Genomic DNA, 15,979 nt, shown 5'->3' with positions numbered 1-15,979 from the left:
ATGTTCTTTGGACTTCCCTTATGGCTCAGTTGGTAAAGAATCCGCCTGCAATGCGGGAGACCTGGGTTCAATCCCTGGGTTGGGAAGATCCCCTGGAGAAGGGAAAGGCTACCCATTCCAGTATTCTGGCCTGGAGAATTCCATGGACTGTATAGTCCATGGGGTCGAAAAGAGTCAGACACGACTGAGTGACTTTCACTTAATTACTTATGTTCTTTGGCTATGCCGGGTCTTAGTTGTGGCAGGCAGGATCTTAGTTCCCGGACCAGGGATCAAACCCGGGCCCCCTGTATTGGGAGCATGGAGTTTTAGTCCCTGGACTACCAGGGAAGTCCCCCTACAAGGGATTTTTTAGATACTTGGCTTGCTATCGTAGCCACAGCACCCAGAAAATTGCTAACATATAGCAGGCATTCCATAAAGTTGCATTAACTGAATAAATCTGGAAGTCAAAGTGGGTCTGAAGCTGGCCCTTTAAGGCTGGGAGGTGGAAGGAGGGAAAGGAACATTCCAGATGGGGGAACAACCAGAGCAGAGGAGTCAGGGGTACCTCCTGTGGGTGCCCCTGCTTTGGCCCAGTAAAGCCATCAGAGCTTGATGGAGACACCTGGGCAACGAGGCCAGCTATTCCGGGGTGGTGAGGGGTCCAGGGTGGGGAAGGGAGACAGGAGTGAGGGTCGACACTCTGGGAGTGCTCCGACCGGGTTATGGCCCTGCCCCATCCCTGAGCCACCACCAGCCTTATTTTTAACCTGCTGACGAAAGAAAATCTGATGAAATCAAGAAGGGTGACTGATCCTTGCCCCACCCCCTGCCCCAGTTACTGCTCCTTCCCTTCTCTACAGAAGGGGCAGAGCCCTCCTGGGAGACCCGCCCCAAAAGCCCTTCCCCAAGTGGTCATAGGAAAAGAAATGGTGCCTGCATTTCCCTAGCAGGCCCTGGATTCAGGGAGGGAGCCTGGTGCTTGAAGGGAGACCCTCAAGGCTCCTGGATGGTGGAGCAGGCTGGGAACTGCCCAAGAGAGAGCTGGATGTTTCTATCTGTCCAGCACAGGCTTCTCAAATTTTAATGAGCAGTGGAAGCAGCTGGAAGGCTTATAAAACACAGATTCCTGGGCTCCTCCTGAGAAATTCTGATTCAGTGGATCTGGGGTGGAGCCCCCCCAATCTGCATTTGCAACAAGTGCCCAGATGATGAGGGGCTGGGGTCTGCATGGACCACACTGTGAGTGCCATTGGACTAGAAGATAGCCTCTGGACCGCAGCACTTCAGCCTGCCGTTTACCTGGTAAGCTGCCAGATACCCCCTATCAGGGCCGCTTCAGGCTGAGAATCTGGGTAGCCTTGAAGGCCGTGCTAAGCACTTTGGACTTTACTTTCTGCAAGATAGGAAGCCTTGCAGAGACTGTCAGCAAGAGGTGAGGCAAGCAAGCTGCGTGTGGTCGGTTGTAGGGAGTGAGTCTGGAAGCAGGGAGGTTACAGAGGGCAGGGGGAATCCTGGCAGGAGGAGCCATGGAAAGATGGAGAATAGGCAGATCAAGAGCCTCGGGGGGAGCAGGAGAGACAGGAGTTGGTGGTGCTTGTTTGTGAATATTGAAAGATGAGGAAGGAGGGTGTGGGAGACACTGGGATTCCTGGCTTGAGGGCTAGGGAGCTGAGGGGCCGTTCCTGAGATCAGAGGCATTGGAGCAGGGGCTGGTAAGGTATTCAATCAGTCAAGAGTGCCTCCTTCAAACCCAGCAGCCTTTATTACCTTGGGCTGTGTGGCCATTCCCCTCTGACCCCTGTTCTGGTTGCCCTGGAGGGTCCATTGTTGATTCTCTAGAACCTTCCAGGGCTCAGTGTGAAGACTGCCATTCTGGCCTGAGGAGTCCGTTCTGCAACACAGCTTCCCAGGAAACAAGCCTCATCCAGCTCACACCACCAAAAAAGGACATTTTCTCAGTTTGAAGGTTTGCCCAGTCTTTCCCCTCCTCCCCCACCCAACCTGGGGTTTCAGGTTTCCAGGGAAGTGTCTCTGAAAATTTAGATCTTTGAATCACACATACCCATGTACAGGCAAATGTGTGTCTGGGGTTGTGCATGCACTACATTTTTTCTTTTTCTTAGTTTTTAATTGTATAGTTGATTTGCAATATCATGCAAGTTTCAGACGTGCAGCCCAGTGATTTGATTATACATATGTGTGTGTGTATACTCTTTCAGATTCTTTCCCCTTATAGGTTATTACATAATATTGACTATAGTTTCCTGTGCTATACAGTAGGCCCTTGTTGGTTCCACAGTTGGTTTCGGTGTAACAAATGTTATCTTTCTCCTCCTCCTCCTTCTCTACCGCTGCCAACACCCTCATCAACACCATCACCACCACCATCACCATCCCTCAGCCCCATCCTGGGCTAAACACCTTCCTATGTTGCTTCTCAGCCATTCACATCAACTCCAAGAGGGGAGAATTATCACCCTACAGACATAGAAACTGAGGCATGGAGAGGCAAAGCCATTCACCCAAGGTCCTAGAGTCCTTGTAGGGTTGGGACTAGGGGGAGGTGAGTGAGGTGAGTCATACAAGTGCAGGGTCTGGATCTGGACTTTATTGACGTTTTTTTCATAACTTGTTCATCAAGGATTATTGCTGCATTAATTTTGACGTTAAAAAATACTGCATTCAAGTACTGTTTTTCTGGATTACTGAGGTTTTTTATTTTTTTTGGTCAGCCCCCTAAATTTTGAGCCTGAGGTGAATGCTTCATTTGTACCCTAGCCCCAGCCATGGCCGAGCCAAAATTAGAATCCAGGGCTGCTGATTCCAAAAGCATGCTCTTTATTCTCTATGCTGCCCCCTTGCCCATGCAGATGTACATGTATGTATGCGTGCATTCTTTTACGGATTCTTTCATTCAGTATAATCTTATTTTCTTCAGTAAACATTTCTGTGGCAGTGGAGGGGCTTAGAAACCAGACAGTTCCGGGTTTGAGCTCCACTACTTATTATTACTTTGTCTGTGCTGGGCCTCTAGCTGTGGTGTCCGGGCTTCACCTTGAGGTGAGTGGGGCTTCTCTTGTAGACCACAGGCTCTGGAGCCTGCAGGGCTCAGTAGTTCCTGTGTGTGGGCTTAGTTGCCCAGCAGCACTGGAATCTTAGTTCCCTGACCAGGGATAGAACCCATGTCCCCTGCATTGGAAGGCAGATTCTTAATCACTGGACCACCAGGGAAGTCCCCCACTACTTACTGTTGAGTGGATGGACAAACCTGTGACAAAAGGCACAGACTCTAGGCCCAAGAAAGTCTTTGTTTGAAACCTTGCTTTCACTTGCTGGTTGGATAAGTTGTAGGTGGGCTCCTTAAACCTTCTTGTGCCTTGGATTTCTCCTCTGGAAAGAGGGATGATGGTGATAACATGGGCCACAAAGAGTACCTGGGGAAATGAAATGGATTAATTTCTGTAAAGCTCTTGGCATGTTGTAAATGCTTGGTAAATGTCAGTTGTTACTTGGCATCCTTGAGCAAGGTATTGCTCTGAGACTCAGTTTCCCCACCTGTGGAGTAGAGTCAGTAAAACCTACCTCCCAGGCAGTTTTGAGGATTGTAAGGTGTAATGTAGGCAAAAGGCTTGGCACCTGGAGGGAGCTTAGTAAACTTCATCTCTAGATGGGGCTCAATTCGTGCTGGAGATACACGCAGATCAAATCCCCAAGGAAGTGACTCGTCTGCTCATGGGGACACTGATTGGACCTTTCAGTTCCCCAAAGACATGACGCTTGTAGACCCTTTCAGGACCTTTGCACATGCCCTTCCCTCTGCCTGGCTCACTGTTCCTGCCTCAGTGCTGATGAGCCAATCAGTGGATGTGTCAGTTTCAGGTCTCAACTGTCACATCCTCGAGGAAACCTTGCCTGATCCCCCCTCCACCACCCATCTACTTCAAGCCTTCCTGTTGGACATTTTCATCACATTCTATATGCTTCCTTTACGGCACTTCTCACAATGGCACTTAATTGTGCTGTGCTTAATCGCTCAGTCATGTCCGACTTTGCGACCCCACGGACTGTAGCCCTGCAGGCTCCTCTGTCGGTGGGATTCTCTAGGCAAGAATATTGGAATGGGTTGCCATGCCCTCTTTCAGGGCATCTTTCCAACCCAGGGATCAAACCTAGGTCTCTAGCATTGCAGGCAGATTCTTTACTGTCTGAGCCACTACAGAAGTCCAAGAATACTGCCGTGGGTGGCCCATCCTTTCTCCAGGGGAACTTCATGACCCAGGAAGTGAACAGGGATCTCTTGCATTGCATGCAGATTCTTTACCAGCTGAACTACCAGGGAATCCCTTTTATTTGATTACATTATACTAAATAATTTTGGTTGCTTGCATCCAGCCCATCTCCTTCTTTTGAAAGGCGCTTGTCTTGCCCCTGGAATCTTGGCTCCTGACCAACCACAGCACACTCTTCAGAGCAGCACAGGGTCTGGAATCATCTTGCCTGGGTTCAAAATCCCAGTTCCTGCACTTAGGGACTCTGTGACCTTGGGCAAGTTACTTACCCTGCCTGTGCCTCAGTTTCCTTTTCTGTAAAATAGGGACAATAATAAGAGCACCAGCTTCCTAAGGCATCATGATGATTACATGAGATAATCTTTAATTTCTTTACCTTGAAGTCCATTGGTTAGTAGGGCTGTTAATATTTTTGTAGGTGCTTTTCCTAGTTAGGTTAGATTAACAGCTGAAATAAACATCCCCCAAATCTTAGGCGCTTAATGCAGTAGACATTTAAGGCTTGCTGAGTTTAATGTTTAAATTTAATGCTCAAATGTTGCATGTTTAATATGAAACTGTTGGGGAGGTGGGCTTTGTTCTATGCAATAATCATTTGTGGACCCAAGTTCCTTCCACTGTGTTTCTTGACCCTGGGGGCCACAGGGGATTCTGTGGATAGAATTCAGCGAGTCTGTGAATCTGGATGCTGCCTTAGGTTAGATTCCCTAGAAGCTGAGTCTGAGATGAGGATTCTTGCATGGGCAATTAATGGAGCAAGTGCTCTCAGAAGCAAGGGGAAGTGAGAGAGGCAGGCTGGGACATAGAAGTAGCTAAGCAGGAATGTGTTCTGGAGTCCTTCAACCTCATCCCACGGTGGGGCTCTGGAGCCTGAGCAGTACCTCAAGAGTTGGTTCCTCTTGGGGCAAAAAGGGGCTGGCTGGTGTCAGCAGTCATTGGTTATAGGCTCCTTGGGTTGGGGAGGGGTATGGACCTTTGGAACAAGGTGGCTTCTTATTGGTTCCAGTTCTGAGACAGCAGTGAGTCATCAGCCATCAGTTTAGCAGCCAAGGGCGGGTGCATTTGCCCAGTGAAGGGATCCGGACGAGGAAAACCACGCACATCTCTATTTTTACTGACGTGTAACTGAAATTTAGTATTTTCTTCAATTACAGAAGTCGGCAATAAATCACAGTAGTATTAGCAGTATCTCTGACTTTGTCACTCATAGAAATCACATATATTTTCATGCCACATTCCTGTTGTTGCATGTATCCTTAAAATATCCTTTATGCCAATCTATACTTTTAAATTATGGTGGTCAATAGGCCTGCCGAATATTTTGTCTCATGTGTTAATAAAGAAGAATATACATTATTATATTACAGATTTGTCCCTTTAAATATTCTGGTAACAATGTGTCAGTGTAATTGCATGTCTTTGTAATCCTGTGTAGTTTATGCATTTTAAAACAGTACACCGAGAAAGGGTCCAGAGGTGTCACCAGGTTGAAAAGAGCTGTGACACAAATGAGGTTAAGTCCCTTGTTCTGGGGGCTTGGCTCCTGCATTTTACCAGCAACAGCGGAGAAGAGAGAGGGCACTGTGGATTACAGGACAGGTTTTTGTGGACCATGCCTGGAAATGGCATCATCCTGTCTTCCCACAATGCTTTAGCCAGTCACCTGACCACACCTAACCCCAGGGAGGCTGGAAAATGAAGTCCGTCTGTGTGCTCTGAGAGAAGAGGAAATGGTCTGGGGAATGCACAACAGCCTGGACCACAGGGCTTAATAAATATTCATTGACAGCCCAAGTGAACAAAAGTGTTGTCTAGGGTGTCTCTTTGTGGGTGGGGGGAGGAAGGGCAGAGAGTGTTGGTTCTCCTGAGGGATCCTGAGACTCCACCGTGTCGTCTCCTTAGGACAAGCCACGCCAAGGCCAAAGCTGAGGCAGCAGAACAGGCTGCCCTGGCTGCTAACCAAGAGTCCAACATTGCCCGCACTTTGGCCAGGGAGCTGGCTCCAGACTTCTACCAGCCAGGTAGGGCCAGCCAGGGAGGGGACTGGCCGGGATGGGGTGGGGGAAGTCTGTGGGGTGGGGATGGGGAGGTGGACACCTTTTTCTTTGCTTGGTGGAAAGCTGAGATGCTCCACTGGGTCACACATGCCTGTGAGCATCTGTGGGGCGTGGTGCAGGCATGGGATGGGATGAGTCAAGGGGACTCAGGCTGAGATTGGGGTGGTAATAACAGAGGTTTCCCCAACTGGAGCCTGTCTCCTCTCTCTGGTAAATGAGGCTGCAGAGTGAGGAAGACCTCCTGGCTCTGATGCAGACTTTGCCCTTCAATACAGTGGTGGGAGTCCATCAGGATGGGCGACTGGTGCTCTCCATGTTGAAGGGTTTTGGGGTCGCTAAGAGTTGGGCACGACTGAGTGACTTCACTTTTACTTTTCAATGCATTGGAGAAGGAAATGGCAACCCACTCCAGTGTTCTTGCCTGGAGAATCCCAGGGACAGGGGAGCCTAGTGGGCTGCCGTCTATGGGGTCACACAGAGTTGGGCACAACTGAAGTGACTTAGCAGCAGCAGCAGCAAGGCAGAAGGAAATGGCAATCCATTCCAGTATTTTTGCCTGGAAAATCTCATGGACGGAGGAGCCTGGTAGGCTGCAGTCCATGGGGTCACGAAGAGTCGGAGAGGACTGAGCGACTTCCCTTTCACTTTTCATTTTCATGCATTGGAGAAGGAAATGGCAACCCACTCCACTATTCTTGCCTGGAGAATCCCAGGGACGGGGGAGCCTGGTGGGTTGCCGTCTATGGGGTCGCACAGAGTCGGACACGACTGAAGCGACTTAGCAGCAGCAGCAGCAAGGGAGGCTAGATGCAAGACCTGAGTGCAGATCTCAGCCCGGCAGGAGGAGTCTAGCGTCCCATCACAGTGCGCCCCCTGCTGGTCCCAGAAAGAGCGACGCTGGCTGGCAGCCTCTGCTTGGGTAGTCATAGCAACAGCTGTCACTACGCGCCAGGTTCTGCGCTCAGCATTTCACAGGCATTTTTTTTTTTCCCACTCGATTAATCTTACAGTTAGTATTTATGAAATAGATATCATTAGGCCTGTTTTTCAGATAAGAGAATGGAAAGAGGCCGGTGTGACCATAAAGAGCATAAACTCTGGAGCCAGACTTAGCCTGTGTGCCAGCCCCGGCTCCGCTCTTGGTCAACTGGGTGACTTTGGGCAAGGCATTTTACCTTTATGAGCCTCCTTTTCTTCTTATGTGCTGCTAAGTCGCTTCAGTCATGTCCGACTCTGTGCGACCCCATAGATGACAGCCCACCAGGCTCCCCCGTCCCTGGGATTCTCCAGGCAAGAACATTGGAGTGGGTTGCCATTGCCTTCTCTGAGTTCTTATGTGCAGTGGAGGCTAAATAATAGCATCCACCTCATAGGGTTATTCCGCAGAAGGCAATGGCACCCCACTCCAGTACTCTTGCCTGGAAAATCCCGTGGACGGAGGAGCCTGGTAGGCTGCAGTCCTTGGGGTAGCTAAGAGTCGGACACGACTGAGAGACTTCACTTTCACTTTTCACTTTCATGCATTGGAGAAGGAAATGGCAACCCATTCCAGTGTTCTTGCCTGGAGAATCTCAGGGACGGGGGAGCCTGGTGAGCTGCCGTCTATGGGGCTGCACAGAGTCGGACACGACTGAAGCAACGCAGCAGCATAGGGTTAGTCAAAGGAGTAAATGAGTTTAGTATTGGGGAATGGCTTAAAAACAGTGTTCTTGGCACCTGGTGGCTGCAGGTCAGTGCTGGCTGAGTAAGTTGACGAGACTCAGCGGGGTTGGAGCGGCTTGCCCAAGGTCAGCCGGTGCGGGGACCCGGCTTCGAATCCCACCTCCCCTTGTGGTCCCCTCGCAGGTCCGGAGTATCAAAAGCGCCGGCTGCTCCAGGAGATCCTGGAGAACTCGGAGAGCCTGCTGGATTCCCCTGACCGGGGCCCCGGCGCCGCGGGCCTCCCGGAGCGGCTCCGCGAGAGCCCGGAGCTGCACGAGCGGGAGACCCCGGCGCCCGAGGGTGGCCCCCCGTCGCCGGCCGGGACGCCCCCGCAGCCCAAGCGGCCCCGTCCGGCCGCGGCGTCCAAAGACGGCCTGCTGAGCCCGGGCGCCTGGAACGGTGAACCCGGCGGCGGCGGCGGCGGCGGCGAGGGCAGCCGGCCGGTCACGCCGTCCGACGGCGCGGGTCGCCGCAGCCCCGCCCGGCCGGCCAGCGAACGCATGGCCATCGAGGCGCTGCAGGCGCCGCCCGCGCGGTCGGAGGAGCCGGAGGTGGCGCTGTACCAGGGCTACCACAGCTACGCCGTGCGCACCGCGCCGCCCGCGCCGCCGCCCTTCGAGGACGAGCCCGAGGCCCCCGCCGCCGACTCCGTGCCCCCCTCCCCGGCCGCCGCCGCCGCGCCCGGGACGGCGTCCCCGCCCCGAAGCCCCGCGCCGGCGCCCGAGAGCCCCGCCAAGCTGGAACCCAAGCCCATCGTGCCCAAAGCCGAACCCAAGGTCAAGGCCCGCAAGACGGAGGCCCGAGGGCTGACCAAGGCTGGGGCCAAGAAGAAGGCTCGGAAGGAGGCCGCGGCGGCGGCAGAGGTCGAGGTGGAGGAGGTGAGGCTGCTGGTGGAAGGGGGGGAGGGGCGGGGAACTGGAAGTGGGGGGAGCGGGGAGCTGGAAGTGGGATTCGGGGGGCAGATGACCGGGGGACCAGGGTGATGGCACAGGACAGGGCAGGGGGGGAACCCCTGCCGGGATGTGGGCTTAGTTAGGTGCAGCCTGACCCAGGGTTACAGGCAGAGTGCCCCCACCTTGGGCAGGGGCTGGCCTGTGTACAGTTGTCTGGGCGCTTCTTTGGAGGAGGCGACTAGGAGTCCCAAGCAGCTAGGCTGTGGGCTGCTCATGTTTATGAAGGATCTAGGCTGGGCTCCAATAGCCTCTACTACAAGGTGTAGCAGGGAGGGCTTTGGGGGGATGGAGGAGGGGTTCATTAGGGGGGTGGGTCCTGGCCCTCTGGCCTTGTTAGGGGAGCAGGAAGCTATGGTGCCAAAGACTGAAGCTGGGCTCAAAGGGCCTGAGAGATGCAGCCCCAGAGGAATTAGCAGTGGGTACGGCCATGTACTTGGATTCCAGTCCCAGCTCTGCCCGCTGTGTGTCCTGGGATATGTTCTCGACCCTCTCTGGACCCTGAGCAGTTTGGTTGATTATTTCTTCCAAGAATCCTTCCAGCTCGGATGGTCTGTCCAGCTGCTGGACACTGAGGAGGGTCAGGGTGGGGGAGTGTGCTCTCCTGGGGACTCAGGCAGCCTGTCTCTGCTGTTCCCAGGTCCCCAACACCGTCCTCATCTGCATGGTGATCCTGCTGAACATCGGCCTGGCCATCCTGTTCGTTCACCTGCTGACCTGACCTCGTCCCCCAGGTGAGGCCTGGAGGAGAGCATGGCAGTCTCTGGGGAGGAGAGGAAGGGCCTGCTGGGCCACTGTCTTGTGGTTAATTGAGGCCCATCCCCCAGCAGGGGCAGGGACCTAGAGTGTGGATTTGAGAGATCATCTCTCCCCAATGCGCGCGCGCGCACACACACAAACACACACACACACACCCTCGTTGGCCCAACATGCACAGAACACTGGCTGTCTGTCAGGTGAACACTGGGGGCTTCATTCATTCATTCACGAACTCACCATTCATTTGTTGTGGTTGTTGTTTAGTTCCTAAGTTGTGTCCAACTCTTTTGCAACACCACAGACTGTAGCCCTCCAAGCTCCTCTGTCCATGGGATTTTCCAGGCAAGAATACTGAAGTGGGTTGCCATTTCCTTCTCCAGGGGTTCTTCCCCACCCAGGGATCGAACCCGTGTCTCCTGCATTGGCAGGTGGATTCTTTACCCCTGAACCACCAGGGAAGCCCATTTAACCACTCTTTACTGAGCGCCTGCTCTGCTGGGAATAGGGACAGAGCAGGGACACATTCCTGCCCTAAGAAATGAGGCGAATGTGAGAGTAAACCTTTAACTTATGGCTCATTATGTAAAAGTCTTGCAGTTTAAACATTAAGCAGAATAGTTCCTGACCTCCTCCCCACAGAGCTCCGAAAGTCTAGACTGAGGTTGCGGGGATGGCCGAATCCTCTCTCCCTGTCCTCCGGTTCTCCCTTGCTTGCACTCTCCACCCACCTCCCTCAGTCCTCTTCCTGAACCCTGCTGTCAGTCAGTTGGTTCCATCAGTTGGTTTTCTCCCAGTGATGGAGCTCAGGAGCTGGGTAAGGTCCGGTGAAAAAGAAGTGGACAGGGCTGGGGTGAAGGAAAATGGCCCTCGCTGGTCTCAGGATGAAGTAGCCACATGCATGCGTGCTAAGTCACTTCAGTTGTGTCCGACTCTTTGTGATCCTGTGGACCAAAGCCTGCCAGCCTCCTCTGTCCATGGGATTCTCCAGGCAAGAATACTGGAGTGGGTTACCATGCCCTCCTCCAGGGGATCTTCCCGACCCAGGGATCCAACCCATAGTCTCTTAGGTCTCCTGCATTGGCAGGTGGGTTCTTTACCACCATCACCACCTGGGAAGCCCAAAGTAGCCACAAGGCAAATCAAATCTTTCTCATACTAGGACCAGCCGTTACACTGTAAATCCTGTGTTTGGTGCTGCTAACAAGAGTTGCTGCCTCTTGCCTTGCTCCCCTCAAAGATCCCCTCCCTCGACTCTAGCTTAGTATGGGCTGGAGGTTCCTACTCAGTCCCAGCGGAGAAGGAGAAGGGTAAATAGCCAGTGACAATATTAACCTGGTAGGTGCTGCCCTGGGAGTGGATGCTGGCCCCAGCGGGGTCCGTGTTTCCTAGGGAATCTGGGAGTGGTTGCAGCGGGGGACTGCCGACTTCCTGACCTGAAGGATGGTGAGGGGCGAGCCAGATGGCAGTGAGGGAGGGGAGGAGAGGAGGGCAGCATGTACCAGGCAAAGGGAGCAGGCAGAGGCAGCCTCCAGCAGGGCCTTGCATGGGCCAAGGAGGGGCCTCTGGGGCTTGTCTCTGGTCCCACTGAGTCAGAGCCCAAGGCCAAGGCTTGAGGGCTTGCAGAGGCGGGGATGGTGCTGGTGATAGAGATCTTGCCCCAGAGAGGATCAGACCTACTCCTTGAACCCTGCCCAGAGCCTGGCTCAGCCTCGCCCTACCCCCCACCCCTGCTTTCATCCCTCCTCCATCCTTCCCGCACCTGGACCTCTTTTCTTCTCTTTGCAGAGCCAGGAGTTCCTGCTGAGGATGCATGGACCCATCTTTTGCAGAGCCAGGCAGGGCGGCTGAGGAGGACTGGACCTGCTTGCTGGGGGTCCACTCGCATCCACACCACAAACATTTAAGGAGGCTTCCTGTGGCATCTGTGCCCAGACGCAGGCAGTGCCCAGAGGAAGAGAAAAGTGCTGGGCACTGTCCGGGAGCTCTCTGCCCAGTGGCAGGGAAAGCCCTGAAAGAAGAGCCCTGGTCTTGAACTTCCCAATCTGCTCCATCCCCCATCCCCATCCACTCCCTCGCCTCCACCCCTACCCTAGGTCACTCCCTCCCCAGGCTTTTTGTGTTTTGGGAGAAGTCACCAAACCAGGATGTTAAATCCCAGCCCCCTCCTTCCTACCCTCCCTGGCTTTATTTTAAACTTCTGAGGCCTCCCAGGCAAGCGGAGGAAGTAACGAGATCCCTGTGGTGGGCCATGGCGGGTGATGCTCTCAGCCCACCAGCCCTTCTTGTCTCAGTCCCGACCCCTCCCACACTCTGTCCGTTGCTTCCAGATGCTCAGGATGACAATAGAGGAAGTGGACATCTGCTGTTTGAATATCCCAGAATACAGGGCTTCTGTATCCTCCCACCGGTCCAGTTAGCTTCCCTCTGGACCAGCAGGCGAGGGGGAGACGACGTGAGGGTTTGGGACCTTTGGCTGGGAAGCCGCTGACCAGGTGGCCAGGGGGTGGGGGAGGGTGTGTGGGGAGAAGGGCTGAGGGGCAGTTAGGATGGCCCTGTTTCTGAGGGCGCCTGAGCCTGGGGCTGGCATTACACATGGGGGCTTCGAGGATGCTGAGGGTGAGGAGAGGTCACCCTGCAGGAGCCGTGGGGCTGGTGAGATAAAGCCTCAGGGATGCCCATGAACTGGTTTGTCCGCTTCCGCTCCCAGGGGCCACCACAGGCTTGATTGGTGGGGGGTGCTGAGCATGGAAGCCCAGGCAGCTTTCGCTGGGGCAGACTCTCAGGCCGATGCTGAAGAAGGCTGCTTGTCAGCCAGCGTGTCCCAGGGAGAGGGGAGCAGGTATGGGGTTCCTGCCGTCTGTGATAAGCTCCTCGGCTTGCTTGGCAGGAGCCAGTCTTTGCATGTAGCCCCTTTCCGATGTGCTGTGTACCATGCTGGTTTCTCCTGTCCCTGGTGCTGGCTGGGGGTGGGTGGGGGCTGAGGGCTGTGGCCTCGGCACTGGGAAGGATGGAGGGCCAGTGGTCCAGGCCCCTTTGAGCAGGGGGAAGGACGTGACCAGGACATTTAAACTGAGTTGGAGGGGAGCAGCTGCTTTTCTGTCTTTGTTTCTCTGCTCCTTGGGGGCTGGGGCGGGGGTAGTCTGGCCTCCCCCCCCGGCTTGCTCTTTGACCTAAAGTTTGTTTCTGATGGCGTCAGCTTTCCCTTCCTCCCTCAATACTTGGGAACCTTCCTTCCAACTCCACACTTACTGTTTCAAGCACTGCTGGGGAGCCTGTGGGTTCTGCCGTCCTCCAGGGCCTCCGCCATCGTGTGTGGGCTTTTCTGGACAAGTAGGGCAAGAGGAGGGTGGGCCGGGCATGCTTCTTAGGGGAGACAGGCTCCAGGCCTGGGCTCTGAGGTCACTGTCTGGGGTTTTTGGTCTGGCTCAGGGTTGGGGATAAGCCTCTGGCTACCAGGGCTCCTGGGTGGGGTCTTGTTTGGGGGTTGGTATTTGGGGTGAAGGTTCAGGAAGCTGCTGTCTATGCAATAATAAACTTGCATCTGCTCACAGGCTGTGCCTGGGCTGCGGGGTCTGCTTGTGGCCTCAGGATGGGGGACTGGTCTGAGGAGGAGGAGGGAAGCTGAGGACCCTGGGTCATGCTGGGTCAGGCCCTGCCTCTCTTACAGTTTCCATAATACCTCCTGTGTGTGCACCTGCTCAGTCGTGTCTGACTCTCTGCAACCCCGTGGACTGTAGCCCACCAACCTCCTCTGTCCATGGGATCAGCTCGGCAGGAATACTGGAGTGGTTTGCCATTTCCTCCTCCAGGGGATCTTCGCAACCCAGGGATCGAACCCAAGTCTCCTGCAGCTCCTGCATTGACAGGCAGATTCTTTACCATTGCACCACCTGGGAATACCTCCTGAGGGGTGGCGGAAAGGCTTCAGTCCTGACAGGGGCTCCCCAAAGGCCACAGACCTTCTAGGGAAGACCTTGGGTTTGTAAAGCCAACTTCTAAAAGATTCCCTGAGCAGCATATAGCAAAAGAAAGAGCCTGCCTTTTGGAAAAAAATCTTTGGCCACCCACCCCGCAGGATCTTAGTTCCCCAGTCAGGGATGGAACCTGTGCCCCCTGCTTTGAGAGTCTTAACCACTGGACCTCCAGGGAAGTCCCAAAAGAGCCAGCCTTTTGAGATTGGCTTCCCTGGGCTCTAGTCCTGCTTAGGATACTTATTTCACTTCTCCGAGCCTCAATTTCTCATCTATAAAACAGAGAAAATACTACTACCTCCTGGGGTTGTAATGAGGACAACTTTAAATGTTAAAGCTCATATAAAGCCCAGCAATTGAGAGCAGTAAGTGCAGACTTCCCATTTTGGGGTCATTATTGCTGTTGACCTGAAGTACAGTCATTAGCCCTCTCACAAGCCGCTTGCATTTTAATTGAAGCCCCAGAAACCTCGAGTGGGTGAAGATGATTCGGGCTCCTGTCAGAAAGTCACAGAGCGTCTCAGTCAAAGGAAGAATCTAGAGGCCATCATCATAGCTTCCAGAGGCTTGGACGGGAGAAGAGACTTGCCCAAGGTCACACAACAAGCCAGGGGTGGGAAAGCAATTATCTTGACTTTTTTTAGTGGCTAAGTCAAGCCAACAGCCCCCATGAGATAGTTGGAGGGGAGGGTCCCTCACCAGTAGGCTTGAGTTCAGGCAGGTTCCAGAGTTCTTTGGTGCTCAGGAGTCCTGGCTGTCTGCTCAGCGTCATCACTGACTTACTGCATGCCAGACACCCCCTCTTTGTAGGCCTCAGTTTCCTCTTTTGCCAAGGAGACCGTCATCCCTGCCCCATTGCCTTCTTTACAGGTATCATGGTTGTGAGCATCTGATGAGGTAGCTCATGAGTGGTAAAGAGGTTGGCAAAACCCTGGAATAATCCAGGGGTCCCAAAGAAGAAGGATGGGCTTGGAAGGACCGCAGGGGCGATGGAGGGGATGGGGGTGAGGAGGGAGGAGTTGTACTTTGCAGAGGTTTGAATAAAGTGCACCAAGAGAAGGGGGGAGTGGGCAGCCAGCCCAGTTGGGGGGATTTGCAGACTGGCCCTGTGTGTATGTGTGTGTGTGTAAAGTGGGAGTGTGAGGTGAGGGGGCAGGCAGATGACAGCCTTCGAATCCCCTTGAATGGTTTGGGGGGGAAAAGCTTATTCCAGAGCCGGCTGGAACGTCGGAGTCAGGTAAGGTCGGTTGGAGTCCGGCGCCCCCCCGGGGGCTGAAGCGCAGCACGCAGCCTGGCTGGTCCCCTTTCAGCCTTGGCCACTGACACCTCTAGAAGTTTGTCCTCCGCTGCCAGGTCCAAGGTCCTTTGAAGGCGTCTTGTGCCATAGAGGAATTTAAAACCACCTCGTGGATGTTAACCAGGGCCTGTGATTACTACCACTGCCTTGGAGTCTTGGCAGGACTCTTCCAGGGCAGAAAAAAGATGGGGGGGGTGGGGTGGTGGGCCTGGGAGCTGTGGGATCCAGATGAGGGATTTGTGGCAAGATGAAATTTTTCATAATTTCTGATGAACCAACAAAGGATCTGACTGTGCTGGGAGAGATGAAGGCCCAGATGATGACTTTTGGCGGCCTCAAGCCTGAAAAAGTTCTGTGGTGCACCCTCAAATGTGTAGCTCAAAATAAACACAATTTCAAACTGTAAAACACAAAACTTGAATGTATGCTGAAATTCAGGTAGCTCATTTTTCTTTTGTCCAAAAGACTGTCTCTAGAGGTGAAACTTCTCCCTCATTAATGCTTCTTGGCCATACGGCCCCTCCTCTGAAAGCGAGCAGATTACTTCCTTCAAGGTCGCTTCATCAATATGAGCTGTTACCCTATTCTTAGTTCTCCACTTGGCAGTGGGACAGCATGCCCAGGGAGCAAGTGGAGGCTCCTCTCCCTCGTTTTCCAGTTGGAAAGGGCTTCTGTTTGCCAGAAAACGAGCCCAGGACCTTGTAATAGGTATGAACAGGATATGGGAAGAGAAGCAAGGCTGACATGGGAGGAACTGTTTCAGAGGGGGCTGAAGCGGGGAGACCCTGTGGTCTGAGCCCCGGCCTTGCCTCGGGCTCTACAGTGGGGAGGGGGCGGGGTGTGGAGAGTGGAGGGGGGAGATGGTGAAACAAGTGAAGTATTTATTAGAAGGAAAAAAAGAGCACTGTATGTGTGGATAGACACACAGGTAGACTCAGTTGCAGAGTTGCACCCTCATGGCAGTTTAAAT

General features: G+C 53.7%; 1 protein-coding gene across 1 annotated transcript in view; it reads left to right on the top strand.

Annotated features, from left to right (window-relative positions):
- The window catches only part of JPH2 (junctophilin 2), a 77,799-nt gene extending 62,029 nt beyond the window's left edge, over positions 1-15,770 (top strand). Inside the window, exons 3-6 of the mRNA XM_055545070.1 lie at positions 6,177-6,295; positions 8,177-8,910; positions 9,623-9,716; positions 11,527-15,770. Of these exons, the coding sequence (XP_055401045.1) occupies positions 6,177-6,295; positions 8,177-8,910; positions 9,623-9,703 (934 nt within the window). The 3' untranslated portion in view covers positions 9,704-9,716; positions 11,527-15,770. The remainder of the gene's footprint in view (positions 1-6,176; positions 6,296-8,176; positions 8,911-9,622; positions 9,717-11,526) is intronic.
- Positions 15,771-15,979: the final 209 nt, after the last annotated feature.

This window comes from Bubalus kerabau, chromosome 13 (genome assembly GCF_029407905.1).
Source record: "Bubalus kerabau isolate K-KA32 ecotype Philippines breed swamp buffalo chromosome 13, PCC_UOA_SB_1v2, whole genome shotgun sequence".
In the NCBI taxonomy this organism is placed as follows: Eukaryota; Metazoa; Chordata; class Mammalia; order Artiodactyla; family Bovidae; genus Bubalus; species Bubalus kerabau.
Note: the sequence above shows the minus strand (reverse complement) of the source record. Positions and strands in the feature narration are given on the sequence as shown.